Below are 21,530 nucleotides of genomic sequence, written 5' to 3'. Positions count from 1 at the left end.
TCAAATTTTGTATATCATGTGAATAGAAACCTATAATCACATACATACTAGAAATAGGGAATTGAAAAGGTCCTGCCCAAAAGCAGTGTCAGCTAAAACTGACCAGCTGCTGAAAGATCCAGCACCTCTTTTAAAATTTTCAACAGCGACCATGATTTCGCCTCTTTCTGGGGCAGCCTTGTCCCAGGAATTATTAGTACTTCTGTACTGATAATGTTGGAGTGTTTTGCTGTGTTGCTGGCTCCTCAGCACAGCTGGGCTAGAGTGGCCCAAATAATCTCTTGGCTGCTCCAGAGCAGGCTGGCATCAGCTGTGTTCAACCTGCTTCATGGGAATGGTCCCTGGGATGCTGGACATGCCAAAGTGCACCTAGAAACCCCTTTGGGGAAGTGTTCACTGTCATGGGTGATGGACACATGCCTGCACTCATTTACAGAATAGACAGCCCTGCAATTGCCTTTTCCTGAGCCCTATTTAATTTAAATTAATTAAGGGTGCCTAGTTACCAGCTGGGTTTAAACCATGAAACAAAGCTTAAATAATTTATTAAATACACTTTCCCATTATTTGAGCTGTTAACATGTAGAATGGCACCAAATCTTTCCATAAAACCCTTGTCAGTACACCTGCCAACTTAACATAAGCTACTAATTACTGTTCTTTTTTAGGACTATGATTCCTTATTATCTAGTTATCATCTCATGATTAGCAAATAGTACCTCTTTTTCTATTACTTTTTCAGGAATTCAAGTTAGTCTGCCTGTGTTATAATTCTTCGGTGTTTTGATTCGTTTAAACCTTGCCTAGATTCCCCCAGTGTCTACTGAGAATTGCCAATTTCTCTAAGTATTACAGCTTGTCTCTAAGAGTTAAAAATAATCAAATTCAAAAACCAAAAAATGGGGTTGCCTTGCAGTCCAAACATCACATCAGGTTTTCATCTTTAATCTATCCTGTTGTTTTACACAGAGTTGGGCACAATTTGTGAAAACTAAATTATGCTTCTGGTATAGGAAATGGTCTTGCAAATATTTCCTTATCTTCCATTGTTTACAGGCCTCCTAATGAAGTGTCTGACAAAATGCTATGGAAATGAAGAGCAGGTTTTAAACATTGCATGCTATGTTTTGGTAGGAAATATTAAGCTCATGAGTGCAGCAACACTGCCTCATGTGAAATGAGGAGAAAAATGTATTCTGCACTGAAGCTTTCCAGAACAGACTTAAGTGTGATAGACTGTGATGCTGCCAAGTGAAAGTGTGAGATTATTGAAAATGTGGGCAAGAGCTCCAACTCATTTTAAATGCACATTGGCTTCATAATATGGAAAATCAGCTAAATTAAGGGTACATGCAGTGATCTGAACAGCATCCAAAAAACCCCTACTTTGATGGATGATGTGCCTAATTTGACAAATATTCAGAGAAAAGTGGTGACTGAAAAAATCCTGGCATTGGCTGCAAATAATGTGGCCTTGGATAGTCCTTTAGTTGGAAGCTGGCTCTGACTTGAGTTTGAAGCTTTGACCAAGGCTCACCAGCTTTCTAGATTCAGATCATTCCAGCAGTTTTTAATGCAGTGTACCGTGACATAAAGTCTTGTATCTGAAGGACTGAAAATATTTTTCTAGATGCCATATAGGCTTCACAGCACGATAATTTTGTGCAGATGCAAGAACTAGAGGACTTATGTGGAAGGGAAGAGCACCTGATAGGTGGCACAAGGACAGAGCTGGGAACAGATGATTTTTTTTTTTCCCACATGCTCAAAATCAGGGAACTTTGGGTAGTGCTCTGGTGTGATGAAGTATATTTTAAGGTGGCTACACATGATGGTTTTAAGGTGCTAGCAGTGGCTGCAGTTTACTGACTGTCCTGTTCGCAATAGTCAAGGTGTTGTGGAGTACCAGCAATGGGTAAAGGAAGCTGAATCTTATTCTTCCAAAATTCCTGAATGTGGTGCGGGGTTAAACTCAGGTAAGATAATTCCTCACCCCTTTTTTGTGTCCATACAGCAAGGAGTAGGTGAGAGAAGAGAGAGAGAAGAGTTAGGAGTGGCTGCTCTCACTGGATGCCCATGGCTGGTGGCTGGGCCAGCACATGCCAGGCCTCAGCGCCCTGCAGCACGAGCAGCTTGCATTGTCAGCACTGACAAAGCAAACAAAACTTGTCCTGAAAATGGGATCTGAACTGTAAATCCCATCCATGACCATCACCTTGCAGCTCTTTACCACTCAGTTGATTGTCTTCCTAAATGTGGACTAATTTAGGGGAAGGATAGGTGCCTTTCTCTCCAAAACAGGCAATTCTGCACAAATGGTGTGGCCAACATAGTGTGCCCAGGCTAAGTAAGGTGATAGTTTCAGCATTAGACAGTCCTGAGAAGGAGGTAAACTGAACTGATGACTGAGGCATAGGCAAATCACTGTCTGCTCCTACAGAGCAGGAAGGAAGTGACATTCAAATGACAAAAGGAAGTAAAAAAGAAGAAAATGCACTGCAGTGATATGACAATGCTCAGACTATGCCTGGAAGAGCTGTGAGAGATTTAGATGCCCTTTATAACAAGGAAATCTGGAAACTACTTCAGATTAAAGCCAGCCCTTACAGCTATTTACAGAAGTCCTTTAGATATTTTATTTGTACTAGTATGTGCAACCTACCAGGGTAAAAAAAAAAACAAACCCTAGAAAACCCCAAAACCTAAACCCTACATATCTTTTAATAGTTCTGCAGTTAAGAGATTCCTTTGGTAACAGTCCATGTGAATGTCTGCTCCCTCCCTGCTATCTCCTTCTGTGCTGTTAATTATGAAATTTCCTTCCTCTTTCAGAAAACAGGCTTGATACAATTGTATTTGGAAGGTTTGCGAGGAGGGGAAGAAGTCCAGTGTCTTCTTTTCCAGTGGTTGCAAAGAAACTTCAGTCACTCCCCCCAGCAGAGACTGACAGAGAGGTCAGGCCATGAATCTGTATTGGGCATTAGACATTTTTCAGATTTGGAATTTTTCACACACCCTTGTTACCCATCTTTAAAATCATGTTCTGAACCTTACCAATCCACAAGCAGTGGGTAAGAAAATGTTTTAAATGCATTTTCCTGCCAACATTCCTCTTCAGCATGTTTTTCTAAGATATTCAGGTCAAATTTGGTATTTAAATTTGGTAGGGAATTCTAGAAAAATAAAAGGATTTTAAAATCTAGGAAAAAATGTCACAGAGTCATAGAATACCTTCAGTTGGAAAGAACTCATTTGGATCATCAAGGACAATTCCATGTTCATCACAGGACACCCTAACACTAAACTATATGACTAAAAGTACTGCCCAGATGCTCCTTGAAGTGCTTGCCAATGGAAAAATGGTATAGACTTTTTTTTTTTTTTTTTTAAATAAGAAAGGAAACAGTGATAAAACAAAGGAAGAAAACAAAGACTAATTATAGAGATAATATAAAGAACAGGCATTTTCCTGTTATTTTTATAACTACATACTGCTAACCAGGAAATATTACTCGACTAATTATTTGTTCTTCCGCTATCTATTATTTAAACAATGGTCCAAAAATGCATGCTGATTATTTCCAATGATTGCTGAGCTCAGTTAACAAGAAGTGGTTAAAGGGTGGTACAAAAGGTTGATGGGTGTATCTGCAAACCAGCATTCAGATGTAAGGTTTAAAAGCTAAGGCTGAATTTCTGTCTTTAGTATTTAGTTGTTGATTTGACCCCACGAGTTCCACACGTCTCCTCAGCAGAGACAGTGGGAATGTAGTGAGATAAAAACTTTGGACCACCTGCTTTCCCAAAGAAGAATGGTTTGCCCCCAGTGAGATGCCATTCTTTCTTGAGGGTAAAATTTGTGCCCCGTAGTCTTGTCTTTTAGAAATGTGGCATGTGACAGAATGTTTCCTTATTTAGCACGGGGAGTCTTTACCCGACCGTCCAGCCTGCAAAACCGAGGAGGACCGGCCACTGTCCTCTCCTCAGCAGGACTTTACCACAGCAACTCTCCGCATCCAGGTTTTGCTGAAGGGAAGGGAAGGAAACAGCATTTCCAATTATGTTCTCCGGGCTCTTGCTTGTTCTCTCTCTTGTTGGCATTTCTTTGCAGCTGCCGGGTAAGTGCCTCCTGCTTGCTTCCTGTGGAGGTTGTCGTGAAAGCGCTTCCACTCCTCTGGCTTTTCTGGGTGGTTGTGGCTCTGTGGCACTGCCAATATGTACATTGTTAGTGTGGGGATGGGGAGCCTCTTAATGGCAGGCAAGAGGCAGGGGAACAACCTCACAGGAAAAAAAGTAATGGTTAGAGAAGGAACCAGAGACTCAATCCTTAATGGTTTTATTAATACATAGTGGCACTATAATTTCAATAACCCCAGAAGATCAGACCTAAGAAAACACATGTTTAAATGCTGTTTTTTAAAAAAATATTTAATTCTTTACTACTGATTTTTGAGCTGTTGGTGTCTGGGTAATGCTTTGCAAAATCAGGCAGGGAAAATCTTCAGGAATGGTGAAATGCAGAAATATTGGTAGGCTATTAAGATATTCACAGATGATGGCTGTAAAGGGGGTTTTATTCACTGTTTTGAACAGACTCATTGAATTTACTGGCATTGATAAAGTGGATGGAAAAATTTTTTTAAAATAAAATCAGATTAAGTTTAGGAAAACTCTTGTGGAATTGCTAGCCCCTTAGCTGCACTTCTCTTGCAGGTATTCTGCAAATCTGAATGTTTAAGGTTAAATCCTTTCAGCTTTCTAACTCCTGAGGATTGGCATAGATTGTCTCAGAGTATATGGTATTTTTTTAATCACCACAGTCTCCCTGCAGGCCAGAAGAACTATTTTCAGTGTCCTGGCTATTATCAATTACATTGATTTCAATTTTTTTTGCAAGCTTTTTAAAGAAATGTCTTTACTTCTTAAATAGATTTTTAATAAATATGACACCCACTGCTCAAGACATGTATCATTGGTTATGAATCCCACAAGTTTTGGCAGGAAATACAACCAGATGGGTCACAAAGTACAAGACAAGGCAGCAGAGCAAATTCACAGGCACAGTTCACAACTGCTGCTGATAAACTCATTGCAGGACTGAAATTAGCTCCCCTGCTTCTGCCTTACCTTGCAGCCAGCACTTCAGGCTTGATCAGATAAACTGCCTGGAGAGCTGGGGACCCAATTTCTGGTGCAGGTGCACCTTCTAACTTCCACCAGCCTTTAGACCCTGGCAAGTGCCAGATGCTGCTACTCCCCAGTCTTTGCTACTTTCTCAGACTGACTGGCCTCCCAAAGTCAATCCTTGTTTTATAGTCCATGGCTCAAGTAGGGGATAGCAGATCTTGTAGTCAGCAAGGCTGAGGAGTCCAGAGTGACGCCTGAGAAGCCCAGACGGGTTCACTCACATTTATATGATGAAAAGGAAAGGTGGATTTGGGGGAGGGGAGGCAAATGGCTCAGCAAAGATTGGCTGTGTGCCCACCAGGAGACCTGTAAGATCTGGAAGGGTGAGAAAAGTTCATAAAGGTCAGAAGCCCACCAGGCCATGAATCTGAGGATAGGTTGGATGGAACAAGGCAATGGTAATGGCAGTGTGGCTGAGGGAATTCACTGATGTAAAACCATCCAGCAAGCTGTGCTCAGCTGCTGCTGCTGCCCCCCACTGATCCACAGCATGGTGCTGTACAACCATCACATACATTTTCTATTGTCTATTTTATTTTTAATCAGTAGAATTGATGTTGCTCTGGACCCTGTCGAAAAATAGAATGTTTTTATCTGACATGAATGCAATGACTTCTTGTTCATGTGAATGGGAAGCAGAATAATATCACATATCCACTATACATATATATTCTATAATAACTATTTGCTATATGTTGTTTTGTTTTACAGACATTAAAACATTTTTAGTATATAATAAAGTCAACAGGCTCTGTCTTGAGGCATCTATTGCACAGTCAGTTAGAACTGCCACTTGCAATCAAGACAACGAATCACAAAAATTCAGGTGGATCACAGATCATCAGCTTATGAGTGTGAAACTTAAACTATGCCTGGGGGTGCCATTGAAGGAGGATAAGACCATGGTCACTCTGTATCCCTGTAATCCAAAAAGTGAGCTCCAGTGGTGGGAATGCAGAAATGAAAGCATCCTTGCAATCCAAGGAGAGGATTTATTTTTCAGTCCTGGCAATGAAGAGCATGATAACGTTTTGTTAAAGAAGGAACTAAGTGCAAAGAATAAATGGAATATCTATGGGGCCATGGATGTTTTATGTTCCCAAGGATATGAAGGTACAAAAAATTGATTCTTTCCTCCTTTGCATTAATTACTTTGTGAGTGTTAGAATATTTAAGATCTTTGGCTCTGACTATTCTGACTCCTTCACTGACCACCAGAATTTTAGAAAATCCATGCATTGAGGTACTTAACTTTGAATTTAATGTAATATTTATGTCCAAGCATGTATTATATACACACACTTTTTTAGTCTATGCATTATAGTACATTGGTATTTCGAGTACTGTATTACATGTACCTTCTATATATTCTATAAACACATATTATTAGTGAATGTGTATATACATACTTACTCTCATACTATGTATAACATTCTATACTATGTATAAGTATTATCTAAATTCGCTATTGCTCACCATAATGTGTCACTAAATTATTAACAGAGCACAGAAACTGATAAGTTTCTTATACAGTCACAGGGACATGAAATTTACATCCCCATGAATGAAGGACAATATGTGTGTGCTGAGTAAGGTCTGAAAGTTCTGATTTAAGCAGAGGAAGCGTGGCTTTTTTGATTCAGCAGATGAGGATGCTCATGGAGTAATTACAGTCACTAGTGCAATTACCTTTTCTGATTTGCTGAAGTCTGATTGTTCTGAATGGCTTTCCCACATCTAGAATGAATGCTCTAAAAGCCCCTCACAGGATATTTGAACACTGAACTCTTAGCTTTGCATGTGGCAAGCTGCTTCACTATATGAAGTACTTAGAATAGTCACTGGAATAAAAACACAGACAGATAGTCTAATATATGTTTACTTTTTTCCCAGGAGTCAAGACTTATAAATATTAGCTCCTGCTCTTGCACATGTTATATAAAACCTAACATTGTTTGAAATAGAAATTATCTTAGGGTAGAGCTCTGGATCCTTATTAAGATTGCAAAAGAGTCTTGGTCAGAAATTTAATTATAGACCTCGTCTATTATACATTACTTTATATCAGAATAACATTGTTCTGAAACATATGTCAGCAGCTGAAGTCTGAAAAAGTGCTGGTTTTTTATGATTATGGGACAGGAACCATGGAAAGCACATTGAGATGCAATTCTGCCCCAGACCTTACTTTTTCCCTAGTTTATGTACATCGGTTACTTTTCATACTCATGTTATATTTTGTCTCCCCAGAGACCTTCACGCTGCTGGGCAACGCTTTTGGGGCGCCATGTGTTTTCCCTTTCGTGTTCCGTCAGCAGTGGTGGGCGGCGTGCACGGCCGCGGGGCGCGCTGACGGCCGGCTCTGGTGCGCCACCACCGCCAACTATGACACGGACCAGCGATACGGCCTCTGCCCCTCCGCAGGTGAGGCACCTGCTCCTGCCTGGAGCCCTCAGAGGGCCTTTGGCAAACCTGCACGGGCAGAATATGATTATCTTTATAATAACAGCTCAAAACTCACAAGGATGTGGTTTAGTATATGATGCGTTGCCGCGGGCTGCAGCTCATGCCAAGAAATGACGTGTTGCACAAAGATGTGAAGAGAGTGATTGAAGAGTAAATCAGCATTCAGTTCCCACTTGCTGTGGGGGTGTTGCTGAGCAGCACAATAATTCTGAGCTCCTTACTGCTTCCCAGCCAGGATGTGTGCTGTCACTGTTGTACAGCCCTTCTCTGAGGATTCCTGTTTGTGACGGATGTGGGCACAAAAAAGAGCACTGTAGAAAGATTGATGTTGAAGTTAATGTTTCAATTTGCATGACTCTCATGCGAACATGTTTTTTTGCTAAAGTGGAATGTGTCCTTTTAACCATGCTTTTAAGCCCTGCTCATACTGTCCCAGAAGCAGCCTTTCCACCCCCTTGATAGCTGCCTGGCATTTCTCTGCAATTTCAATCACTTTCTTTGATTTCTGTGGTCACTTGCCCCTCTATCTCCCTTTATGGCCTGGAGAGCTTTGCATTCATGACATTGAAATCTCCACCTGACGCATCTCATCTTTCCTCTATATTTCTCCCCATGGCTCCTGTTCAGTATCATAATTTTTTATCAGAATGTCCCTTTACTCCATTTGATGTAAAGTGGACTTTCAGTGTGGCACACATCCCTAGTCAGCTGTGCTTTCCGGGTTCCTGCAAAGATACCTCACACACTGGGCCCTGAAAGTGTGACATAGGGTCATTGAATAATTTCAGAGTTTTTGAAAGGTACTCCCAACTAGTTCTTTTTCTAAAATTCATCTTCATACTGAGTTTTGGGAGCCATCAACTACCTGATAAAATTTTGTGTTGTGCTTGATTAAGAATGTTAATATCTTCAACAAATCAAAGATGCGAAGGTAATCAGAGGAGGGGCATGGTGCTGCTTAGCACCATTGCTGTGTGACAGCCACATCCAGAGGCTCTTTGAATGGGAATGGGAGTTATCTATGAAATTTTTTGATGCTAAATTCAGGTCTACAGCTAGTGCTTACAGCTCTCAGTGGGAGCTGCTGTCCAGAGAGAGAAGGAAATGTTGCACAAATATTTCAAAATGTTCTCCTGGGACTTCTCCCACACAATGTATTGACATTCTATGCAATGTATTTTCCTGTGGAATCACTTTCCTTGTGGTAAATCCTGACTTGTCTCTCTTCATGGAACAGGAGGCAGCTACCTTTACCTGTCAGCTTACTGGCCTTAATTTTGTCCTTCTCCATCTGCTCATAACATTTTCAGTGGTCTTGAAAGGGCAGCCCAGGTAAAATTTAAGGAGATGAATGAGAACCTGCTACACAGAACAAGAATCTGCAACTCAGTTTTCTTTTGGCAAGTTACTAACCTCTGCTGTTATTATTCTTTCTACAGATCAAGACAGCACGTGGACTACAGATCTGTCAACAAATGTTCACTACCAAATAAATTTTGACTCAGCTCTCACATGGCACCAAGCCAGGAAGAGCTGTCAGCAGCAAAACGCAGAATTACTGAGTATCACAGACATTCATGAACAAACATACCTTAAAGGTAAGGCAGTAAAGCAAACCCTGGGTTACATTCAGGATCTGTCCAGGCCATCAGAATAGCTAAGGATTATTTAAAATTATTTTGGCCATTGCCTTTGGACCTAAATATGTGTGGCCAAGAAAACAAAATATTTTAGAATTTGCAAGTTCATATCAAAATTGCTGCCAAATTTACATAGAATTCAAAGTATTCCAGCATCCTGCAAGTGTAACAGTTTAACTTCATATTTACAAATCTTACAAATTTTATTTTATAAATAAATAAATAAATATATATATATATATATATATATAAATGGAGAAAAAAATCCTGAAAAGTAAATTAAAGACTTAGTTTTGATCTAAAGGAAACTTCAAAAAAAAAAAAAAAAGAAAAGAAAGAAAAAAAGGTTAATCTTTATACTAAAAGAAGGACTTGCTTTGTTTCAAATGCCGTTTTGACAGCTCTTTTTTTCATTCGCTTGGCAAACTGAAAAATATCAGTTATTTACAGATATCAAATTGCAGTCTTATGTATCCACATCTAGATGAAGAAATGATATGGAAGAAATATTTATTGTTGGTTTTAAGGATTAATTTACCTTCTAACAAATTTTTGTTATTGTTTATATTTATACTCTACCAATAATTCTACTTCAATGTACAGAATTTAGCCTATTCTGCAGAAACAATTTTGTTTTGGATATACTCTGTGGATAGAATCTGTTCATTTTGCCTTAGTTGAAAGAACAAAGCTGAGAGTTTCTGTTTGTTTGCTTTCTTACAGTATTCAAGCTTTGGCATCTTTCAATGTATTAGGTTCTATAGTATGGACAGATATTTGCAATTTGCTATTCAGGAATACAACTCTTCCTAGAGATGTTGTTAGTGACCATTGCTAATACAAAATGGATTTAAAAAATAATTCCTCTTATTTTTGTAACTTAGAATTAACAGAAGGTACAGATTCTGCACTGTGGATTGGACTCAACAGACTGGACTTGAGTAGTGGATGGGAGTGGATTGGAGGCAGCCCTTTCCAGTACTTAAACTGGGCTCCAGGTAGATGTGACTTTGTTTGATTTTGTATTTCCAAAGAGAAAAATACATACTTCAAATACTGCTGTAAACTTTATTAGCAGATATTTATGCTATGAGATAAGTATTTTAGCTATTATTGCTTTAGCTTTAGAAAAATCTCTTTTTCTATAGCAATATAAGACAGAAACCTTAAACGTATTGCAAAAATATTTTAGCTGTGAAAGCAACACTGCCTGTCCCAAAAATATTCAGTCTTTCATTTCTTGACTAACAACTAAAGTATGAGTTTACAGGTTTGTGTCCTCTTACCTAACCTACACACATTTCATACAGACATTTCCACGACTGGAAACATACCTTAGCTCTTACCAAAGCTGAGAAAGACATGACCTCCATCATTTCATGCAGGAGTGGTCTCTCATGTGCATTTTAGACCTTAGAGCTCTGTTTTTCATTCAGAAAAGTTAATTTTTTTTCTCTGTACTTTTCCCAAAGGAAGTCCATCTCCAGAATCTGGAAAGCTCTGTGCAGTTTTGAATCCTGAAACAAAAGCTAAATGGCAAAATTGGGAATGTGATCAGAAACTTGGTTATATTTGTAAGAAAAGGAATTTTACTTTGGTTCCTTCAGGTATGTTGATACATATTGATAATTAAATTAGAAGCTGTTTTCTGAATCACTAAACATACTGACAAAGATGAACATTTATTAGAAATAGAACTATTTCTTATTTCTCTGGTTTGCTTTTTACAACAATTACAACCTTTCTAGTCTGGTCTCCAGTTCCACAACACACAGACTGAAACAGACAAAAGCAAAGAATTTCCAACTAGCCATTCCTGTCTGTGTTTCAGGGGCCAGGTCTCCCCTTTATGTCCACAGACTACTGACCATCAAAAGGGAGAACAACTCAAAAATTATTTTTCAGAAGTGAGACATTAGTAAATATAAGCCCAAGAAAAAAAGATGCATAAATTAGTGCAGTTCTAAGTCATTCTCCATGACTTGTGGTCAACCAGCATCCAGATAAGCAAGTTCAGAGTTCACTGCAGAAGTGGTGGAAGATCGAGACAGTGGAAGATCAACACATTGAAGTGAGAAAAGATATTTTAAGTGTATGAAGATTTCCCTGTTGGTGTGACGCTATATATTTATCTAGCTATAAATTTATCTTGATGGCTTTTACTCTATCAATATACTCAATCCTTTAAAAATTCATAAACCTACTATGTTAGCTGCAGATAATGTCTGATTTCTTCTATCTGACAAATAAGTACTAGGTGATACAGAAATTAATAAAATTAAAGAATTACAAAAATAATATATTTGATTAATACATTACAAAATTAATATATTTGTTGCAGACATTTGACTAAACTTAGAATTTGTATTAGATATTACTTGTATTAAAAAGCTTTCCTTCTCCAAGCTAAAAATTGCCTGGTTTAGAGAATCACATTTGTATCTACTGTATTTTGTGTTTATCATCTCCTAATGATGAGAATTTCAAAAGAAAATTCTTAGTTTAAGACTTTCGCACAGATGAGGTGGAAATATTTTGAGTGTCATGTCCCTTGCACAGCACCTGGAGCTGTAAAGCCTTGGGATGTGTTCCTAGGTGACCCTGGGCCTGTCACCTGCCCAGCTGGATGGGTGCCCTATGTGGATCACTGCTATAAGATCTTCAGGGACAGCAAAGGATGGGAAGGAGCTTCGGCCTCTTGTCAGAAGGAAGGGAGTCACTTGGCCAGCATCCAAAGCCCTGAGGAGCACAGCTTTATGGTGTCTCAGCTTGGGTACAGTGAGTGTTTCCAGGGGGTCTCTTGCCTTTGCCTGCATGGAAAACAAGACAGCTGAATTGGTAGTTCCTGCTGAATTCTGCATGTTGTCAAAACTATTGTTTTATTTATTGCCAAACTAATTGATGTAGGTCTGGGGGGCGGGGCTTAGGGGCTTTCTATTTTTTTTCATTTTGCTGAAAGAAGCTTAAAACATTCATGCTCCAAGCTACATAAAATCAGTATTCTAAAATTTGACCAGTGCAATGGAACTGAAAAGTAACTATTCAGACTTCTATCCTACCATCATGGCATATCAGCATTAGGCTGATAATTCACACCCACTGTTATTGGGAGGAGGAGCAAAATTTTTTCACTCAGTGCAAGAATTTCCTTACAGCCTAATTTTCCAAAGCATACAGTCCTAATCTTTTATATCGATATGAAATTATTAATTTATAAAATTATCATAGAACATGATTCATAAATTTGTGAAAGGACCTGTATGTCCAAAGCCTAATGGTTGGTACTGGGAAAAGGACGGAGTGCCAAAAGAGTTCTTATCTCTGTTTCCATCTTCAGAGCCAACAGACAAGCTGTGGATTGGGCTGAATGACCGTAAGGTTCAAATGTATTTTGAGTGGAGTGATGGCACCCCAGTGACATACACAAAATGGCACCTGGGAGAGCCATCCACTACAAACAACAGGCCAGAAGACTGTGTCCTGATCAAGGGCCAGGTGACATTTCTCAGTACATAATGTGCTTCCATACTGAAAAGAAATACTTAATAAAAGAATAACATGCTCTGCTATTTCAGCAAATGGATAAGGCCAGAAGAGATGCAGGGATTGAATTGAATGAGATTGAGAATGAGATTGAATGTGGCCTTTAAAAACACCAAAACCATTACTGCATCACTAGTGAAATTTTCTCTTTAAGTACTTCTGACAGTCACAAATGAAATTATTATTATTAGGGCTACAAACCAGGTCTCTGAAGGTATTTTGAGAACATTACCTCCTTTTCCTCTGGTGGTAATGATAGTATATGGGGATCTCTGATTCTTGTTGTCTTCTCTTTGCTTGCTTCTTTGCCATCCCATAGCACAGCTGCTTGTGCAGGACCCAGCACAACAGATCAGGGAGCAGCTCCATGCACCCTCCTCCCTTCTTATCCCTGCCAGCTGAGGCTATACTGCTATAGACCAGTCCACTATTTCACAGATTTGATGAGCAGATTTGGTTTTGATATCATGTAGGAAAATTAGATAAGGAAAAATATTCAATTTAAAAATAAAGGAGAAAGACAAAAAATAATTTTCATTATTAGGAAAGACATTATTTTTCTCCTTTAGATTATTCATCTTTATCTTCTTTTTATTTCAAACTTTTTCCTGACACAGAATGGCTATTGGGCAGACCATGTATGTGAGAAGAAGGCTGGTTACATTTGTAAAAGAAAAGCTACATCACAAACAGCTGGAGAAAAAGAAAGTAGCCTTGCAGGTTGCAAAAAAGTAAGTATGTGAGAATGAAACATCAATTTCTCAGATGAAATAGCTACATTGAGAATCCAGTAGAATTATTTGTATTATTTGTATTATTTACATGGGAGGGTTTTTTGTTTATTTTATTATTAATTTTCTCCCTCTCTCTCAGTTACTCTAAATTTTAAAAAACCATTTACAGAAATCACTTAGGAGGAATCTGTCATTTCACTGCAAAAAGTTTCTCATTCATAATATTCATGATCATTGTGCTTCATTAATTTTTAAATGTCATATTTCACTTAATACATGATACCCCAATTATTTAAAATTTGTATGAAAACCCTAAAATCATGTTACAGGGCTGGAGAAGATATGGGACCTACTGCTATTTTATTGGACATGTTCAAGCAACATTTTCAGAAGCAAACACCACTTGTGAAGGAGAAGAAGGTTACTTAGCCACAGTTGAAAGTAGGTATGATAATGACTTTTTCTTTGCTTTTAAATAACTAAAGATTGTATCTTATGAAATATTCCTAGAAAAACTAACACAACACCATGCAGCAAAATGTTTAATTAACAGATGAGGTCTCCAGTTGAATTACAAAAAAAGTCTTGCTTTATTTGTTGTTCATATGGAATCTGAATCCTATGTGGGGTCTTCTCCCCCAGCCTGAGGCACGGAATAAGAGAAAAAATTCCATCATCACATTAGACTGACAGGATTTGGGTAAATGCCTTTGTTTTCACGTGCATCTTGATGACGTTTTTTACAGATATGAACAAGCCTATCTGACTAGCCTTGTTGGGCTGAGGCCTGAGAAATATTTCTGGCTTGGCCTCTCTGATGTGCAGGATCAAGGCACTTTCAGCTGGGCCAATGGTGAAGCTGTCTCCTTCACACACTGGGATGCAGGGATGCCTGGTGGGTGCTGTGATCAGGGATGGTGGGTGCTCTCTGACAATGTGGCCCCTATTTAGGTTGTGTTGATATATAGTCCTCTGAATTTTATGTTTTAAACTTTTGGTATATTTTATAAGTACTTGCACTTTTCATATCCCATATTCTAATTTCAAAGGCAAAATTTCAAACTGCACTTTTATATTAGGACATCTGATATGTTTACCCATAAGATTAACTTTTGGCCCATCTTCACAGGGAGATAGAAGGAGTTACAAATGAGTCTGAAGACTATTCCACACTTGTCCCTCTAGTGAAAAAGTTAGCCTGGGAGAAGTGGTTGAAACAGAGCAACTGGAATATGGATTTTAAGTTAGAATTACAAACTCAAAGTATCAAAAATCACTGTGCCATTATTAATTTTATGTGTGATACTAAGAAAAGTGCATTAATGTGTTCATACTGTGCAGAAGCACAGAAAACAAGATTTCATTATGCCATGAGGAAATCTGCTTTTTTGTGGGATATACTATGTTCCTCTCAGTGATTGTCTGAAGATTTTCTTGAAAACTTTCAGTGAGGTTATAAATATAATATAAAACCAATAAAAAATATGAAAGACAAAGACTAGCAAAACCTTAGCAAATACCATAAGAGGAAATCCTGCCAGGGAGTCTATGCTGTCAGAAAATGATCAGAGCATGAGGAGAGCACTCAGAGGTCATGTTAAGGAATCCTCCCTCTCTGGCCATCCAAGGGCCACTCTGGAGTCACACTCACACCACCTGAGCTGGACCAAGGTCCTCCCCAGATACACCCCCACACTCACACAGCCAGACAAGGTTTCCTCAACAGCTTGAACCCGGGTTTCCCCAGATTTTTTTGTTGCTAAAATAATTCAATCATGGTGCTATAATAAAATAACAGCTTGAGCTGAGTGCTTCCAAGGAAGGACCATGAACAGAGGAAACCCTGGGCTGTTTTACAGTCTAAATGCAGCAATGTCTGGGGTCCTTGGCCCCTGCTGAGACCTTGGGTGTCCAGTCACCTGGCTGGACCTCTGATACCTGTGTCCTTTGCTATGCAAAGGGTCAGCACCAGTCCACAGCCCTTTGCCTTGGGTCCCACCAGCCAGAGCTCAGTCTCGAGCTGGCACTGCAGATTGCAAACCAAAGTACCCACAGCAAATGCATTCCTCAACAATCAGGCTGGAATAGTAAAGAAAAATCTGCTTCCTTTCATCTGTGTTCACTGAGAAGAAAATGGACTTTCTGTGCTGGAAAGTTTCTTTGTGAGGGTATCTTTGAAGAGTCTATTTCAAGCTGAAATATCAAGAAAATAAATTATGGAGGAAATTGATGGCATGAAGTCAGGACTAAGCATGGCTGCAGAAGTATTCAGGAACTGTTAAGATTACATGAAATAAACCCTTCTCTTTAATGTGTAAAGAGAAATTTAGCTTTAGCTTTCCTGCTAAAGCTGCCTTGACATCTAAACTTTGCTAGAAGACAAATTTGGAGCCAACATTTAAAATGGTTACAGAGAGATATGGAGAAATACAGATGAATAAGTCATTAGTAAATTAGCTGGATCTGAAATGAAGAACAAACAGTGGGAAAGATACATAAAATCACTTCTGGAAAGGGAGGTCATGCTTATAGATCTCTCAGAGCTCCACACAGTATGTGAAAGCATATGAATGAGGGAAATCTAGTTAGTGTGGTCTATCTCAATTACCAAAAGCCTTTCAGCTAATCTAATGTAACACAGAAAAGCTCTTAGATGAATAAAAATATTGATAAAAAGGCACTGACTGGAAGGTGAATTTTTTTAATGAGGGCTATTTTTTAGCTAGGGAAGTGTGTTCACCAACAGAACCCCATAATGACCTGTGCCAAAGCCCATGCTGTTCAATATATTTGCAGACTGTATGGAAAATGTGCAATAGTGAAGTGACAAGATTTGCTGATGAGAGTAAATTATTTCTGATAGCAAAGATGTGCCTGTGAGAAAACTCAGGATGGTATCAGAAGAGTAAGTGACTGAGCATGATCAGTAAAACAGTAGGTGAATTTGATGCAGGCAAAGGATGCTCTTAGGAACAAACACAAGTATTAAATTGCCATAAAATGATGGATCTATAGCTGAATTTCATTTCAGCTCATGGCACCATGGTAAACAGGTCTATTAAGACATCAGATCTGTGCCCAACAGAAATTAAAAAAAAAATAAAATCTCTAAATAAAATGTTAAAAATAGGAAATTAAGAAAAAACACAAATGTGCCATTGAATAAGCCCATTTTGTACATTTGACTGCATCTTGTGTAATGTAGGCAGCTCTGTCTCCCTTTGAGAGAACAATCTAAAATTACAGCAAATATCATGGGACAAGTTTCGCCCTGAAGCTGCCTGGGTTTGCATCCCTGCCCTCTGTATGCACCAGTGGGGCTGCTGCCATCTATGTGAAAACCACTCGTGACCGAGGTAATGTTATCTCATGTAAAACAGGCTTAACATAAAGAGAAATGAGATTCTCACTTGAAAACACAAGATTTCACTGTAAAAACTCTCACTCTACTTTCTACCCAAAGAATTAATTATTCAGGATATTCAAAATGCAAAGAAAAAAAGAATTGTAGAATTGTATATTGATCATTACCTCCTCAAACAGAAAATGCTTCTCTGCCTGTATGAAAACCACCTAAAACCTAAAATACAAGTTTTCTTTTCAAATGCTATTGCATGGCAAAAAGTTAATGGTTGCTGCTGAAAGATTTTGACAGAATTAAATAATTCACACTTTAGAAAATATCCAGCTTTTTTTTTTTTTTTTTTTTTTTTTTTTTTTTTTTTGTGGTCTTTTTCTTCCCCTAAAGGAAATAATCCAGGATGTGTAGCCATGAAAACAGGGACTGCAGCTGGATTATGGGATGTTCTTGACTGTGAGACAAAGCAAAAATATATTTGCAAACAATGGGCAAAGGGTGCAACAGTTCCACCTGTTCCAACTACTGCTCTGGTCCCCACGTGCCCTGAAGGCTGGGTATCAAACAACTATAGAAGTTCCTGTTTTAAAGTAAGTGCTTGGATAGTTAAAGAATCAGCTTGGGCGGGGAAAAAATAAACAAGGAGAAAAAAGGAACTGACATCTTAATTTTGCAATATCTGAGATTGGAATAGAGCAAAAAACAAAACCCCCAAAATTCTTCTAAGTAAACTATCCATGAGAGGGGAGAAACTAAGGAAGAAAGATAAGGTTGAAGGGAGGGAACGGAAGGGAAGGGAGGGGAGGAGGGCACAGGAAAGAAAATGAGGAAGTTTGTACTTCAGAGGTTGAAGGAACTGGAGCAGGAAATGGAAGAAGAGGAACATAAATATCAAGGCCCCAGAAAGACAAAAAGAAAAAGAAAATGAAAAAGGAAAAAGAAAAAGAAAAAGAAAAAGAAAAAGAAAAAGAAAAAGAAAAAGAAAAAGAAAAAGAAAAAGAAAAAGAAAAAGAAAAAGAAAAAGAAAAAGAAAAAGAAAAAGAAAAAGAAAAAGAGAAAAATAGGAAACAACTCTGTATTAAAATTATTAAAAGGAAAATGTCAAAATTCCATATTAAACAGCAGAGGTGGCAAAGCTGGTTTGTCAGGGCTGCTCTTTAAGTCTGTTGTGCAAAGATGTGTTTGCCTGAGACATGGGGCGGTTCAGGGAACAAACAGTGAAGTGTAGCATCCAGCAGCACAATGCCTAAGGCTGGAGCTTGCTAAAATCAGCACATTACCCACCAAAAAATGGATAAAAAGTCACGTGAAAGGTTAATTAAACCAGTGTTTATGAAGGACATTTGCTGGAGAGTTTCTCATGCAAAGCTACAGAAAACTTTTGAAATACAGTCAGCTGTATCTGAGCAGGTATAAAAAAGGAGTTTGAACAAGAAATGAGTGTTATGTGCAAACAGTGATTTGGGATCATGCAAAGCTGAAATGTGCTAAGTATAAGGTGTTAATATTTTTATTGCTTTATTGAATTAATGAGTCCTTCTCCCTTTTTTTTTTATTTCTTTCAAATTCATCTGGAATGCTACTTTTTTGAGCTCCTTTATCCCCAAATCATAATTTTAACTTTGGTCAAAATCTGTGCTTATTGTCTCTTAAATAAGTTAGACATCATTCTGCAAATGTAAAATGAGAGTTATAAATTACCATGAGGTAAATATTTTGCTTGAATCTTCTTCTGACTCCTCCCAGACCATTTTGCCTCTCAAACACAGCTACACTTCTTTCCCTTCATATGGAAGCTGGCTTGGGCTCTTCTTCAGTTAAAACAAATCAAAGGGAGTTGGGGAGCAGTATTGCCTTTTCTCCTCTAGCAATTCCTTTTTTTTTACCACTATGCTGAGTAGGTAGTAGTACTTTTACAGCTGTAGTAGAATTTTTACAGCTGTAGTGTAAAAATTCTAGAAACCAGTGGGAAATGTTATTTCTCTTAAGGACTTTTACTCGACTCATATGAAATCTCATTTATGTTTAAACAAGACTATAATTATTTTATTATTGTAACATGTATATAATATGTTTTAAATTAATTTCTCCATAGTGTTTTTGCCGATCACATACTAGAAAGAAATCATGGTTTGAAGCGCGAGACTTTTGCAGACAAATAGGAGGGGATCTAGTCACCATTAATGCTAAGGAGGAGATGCCATTCCTAATTCAAGCAATGAGGTTGGTATTTGATGTGTGTTTATCTTACCAGATTCAAAAACTTTTCATATGAACTATTATGAATGATCCTAGATGAGTTCTAAAATGTATGGATTCCTCCATACAAAAGACCTGTGATATTTTGAAATTTATCTATTCAGTACTATTTTAACCTTTTTGTGGAAAAAAAAGGAGTGATTTGTGTCCAGAAAAATGTTTAAAAATCTCTACCAGTATCAAGATTACTAGATTTCATTTAGAAACATGAAATTAGTGGTATTTCCACAAGGATAGAAAATATGATCAATGTATCTACTTGAAGTAGGTATTTATCAACCTTTCAGTGCTCAGTACTGAAATGACTTTTTGAATCTGTGAAGGTTTTCCCTGAGTGAATAGTACATTGGGACAATACATGATGAATACTACTAATAAGTATGACAACTAAGCTATTGACACTGAACCAGAGAAATGTTACACATTTCTATGAAGAACATGTGTATGCACTTCACCGAAGGTAATAGGGAAATTTTCAACTTCATTGCTTTTACAATGTGCTCTAGGAATTTCAACTACGTATTTCTGGGGTTTTTTGTGCTGATGTTTACTCAATGCTCTGTTCTGTACTTTCTTTTAGGGCTGCTCACTGTCTGTTTGAAATAGTTTGGCTTGGTATATTTTCCTTGAATCCAGATGAAGGATTTGCCTGGAGTGATGGCTCTCCAGTGAGTATCTTAATTTTTCATCATATTTGTTTGCTTAAGATACATTGGGATTTGTATATGTACTTTTTGGCTTTTTGCTGTTATCCTCATTAAAGAAACCACCAATCTTAAAACATTTACGCAGCTGCAAATCTGTATTGTTATGACTAATATCGCAGCTAAACATTTGAATACATGGAAATTATCTGCATCTCAGCAGATTCTGTAGGTTTTCTGTATAACACTCCAATTTATTTTCTCTTCCAAGAAGATAATATTTACGCCTAAGGTCAAAATATAAAAGCATAAATATCTAAAAAGTTAATGAAACAGCGAGCATGTTGCCCAGTATACTCCTGAATCCCCCAGTAAGTGATGGCACAAGGTCTTTTAGAACTGGAGCTCATGTCTGCAATTTTAATTTATGTATTTCTGGGAATTTATCCAGTCATCTCTTGAGCCTATGCAAATATCAACAACTGTGAAAAAAATTCCTGCAGGATTCTACTCTTTATTACCCTCCATTTACTACTAGTCCCTATTCTTTGGTTTTCTTTAACACAAGCAAGGACCTTTTGTCTTATCCTGTTTCTTTCCACAAAAGTTTAAGAAAGGGATGTTATCAAAAGTTCTTGGCAATAATAGGTGGGTTGTATCACATATGTCTCCCTTACCACTTGGATGTCAGTTTCTTCAGAGGTATATCCCTGAGATTTGTAGGACATGACTTCCCTCCCTAAAGTCACAGTCCCGTCCTCATTAGCCACAGGGAAGGGAAAAAGTAGTGCTGAATTGATGCATGACATGGTCACTGCCACCAGAGAGATGCTGGACAATGTAATTTTGAACCAGGCCAGAAGCGGAGTGAAACACTCTCCCTGCATTTCCAGCTCTTTTTAGCTAAAACCAGGATCTTTGAGACAAAAGCAATTCATTTCCATTTTCCAGTTGAAAGTACAGCTACCAAAAGAGATGAAAAGAGTAACAAAGTTGATTTCTTCTATAGGTTAGGTACACAAATTGGGATGGTAGTCCAAGGAACCGAGGACGACTCCAGTTTTGTGGCTTATACAATGATGGGAGAAATTCTCTACCATGGTCTCTTTCGGTCTGTCAAGTACAGCATAACTGGGTTTGCCAAATAAAACAAGGTAGATTTCTTATTTTTTGGCAAGAAGATTAAAAAACTTTAATTATTAGTTGCATTCTAAGTTAAGTTACTGGAGAAAGAGGCAAAATTTTGAAGAACTTCTTTTTCCAAACAGAGGTCAAGAACATTAATTAACATATTATGGGCTTTTTCAATTATGAAAAATTTTCATAATTGAAAAAATTTTCTCATATTATGAGATTTTTCAATTATGACTGATGAGAATGAATTGAATGTTTCTTTACATAAAATAGGGTGTGTAAATAATCCATATGTTTGCAAGATTACAGATTTTTTTGATATTAAGTATCTTTTGCTTTTATTTTTGTAATGTTGGCGTTAAGGAGTTGTAAGGGCTAGCATTGTATTCCTTACAATACTGGTTTTTATATTAACACAGCTAAAGCTAAAAATCAAGTATGATATCTTTGTCAGATTTCATGGTACTTCAGGTTCTCCTGTAGAATTATTCAGGATTCAACTGGTTTTGGAAAAGCAATGGTTCTTAGCAGTGCTATTTCTTTTTTTATCCCAACCAGAAATAAC

General features: G+C 37.9%; 1 protein-coding gene across 1 annotated transcript in view; it reads left to right on the top strand.

Annotated features, from left to right (window-relative positions):
- Window positions 1-4,043: 4,043 nt before the first annotated feature.
- Window positions 4,044-21,530, top strand: part of LOC131088208 (macrophage mannose receptor 1-like) — a 32,193-nt gene continuing 14,706 nt past the window's right edge. Inside the window, exons 1-15 of the mRNA XM_058032068.1 lie at window positions 4,044-4,118; window positions 5,899-6,300; window positions 7,438-7,611; window positions 9,093-9,251; window positions 10,178-10,291; window positions 10,766-10,900; window positions 11,889-12,071; window positions 12,631-12,788; window positions 13,454-13,567; window positions 13,900-14,015; window positions 14,317-14,465; window positions 17,319-17,518; window positions 19,024-19,151; window positions 19,768-19,855; window positions 20,841-20,985. Of these exons, the coding sequence (XP_057888051.1) occupies window positions 4,061-4,118; window positions 5,899-6,300; window positions 7,438-7,611; window positions 9,093-9,251; window positions 10,178-10,291; window positions 10,766-10,900; window positions 11,889-12,071; window positions 12,631-12,788; window positions 13,454-13,567; window positions 13,900-14,015; window positions 14,317-14,465; window positions 17,319-17,518; window positions 19,024-19,151; window positions 19,768-19,855; window positions 20,841-20,985 (2,323 nt within the window). The 5' untranslated portion in view covers window positions 4,044-4,060. The remainder of the gene's footprint in view (window positions 4,119-5,898; window positions 6,301-7,437; window positions 7,612-9,092; window positions 9,252-10,177; window positions 10,292-10,765; window positions 10,901-11,888; window positions 12,072-12,630; window positions 12,789-13,453; window positions 13,568-13,899; window positions 14,016-14,316; window positions 14,466-17,318; window positions 17,519-19,023; window positions 19,152-19,767; window positions 19,856-20,840; window positions 20,986-21,530) is intronic.

Source organism: Melospiza georgiana, chromosome 1 (genome assembly GCF_028018845.1).
Source record: "Melospiza georgiana isolate bMelGeo1 chromosome 1, bMelGeo1.pri, whole genome shotgun sequence".
In the NCBI taxonomy this organism is placed as follows: Eukaryota; Metazoa; Chordata; class Aves; order Passeriformes; family Passerellidae; genus Melospiza; species Melospiza georgiana.
This window is presented reverse-complemented; position numbering and strand designations above follow the sequence as displayed.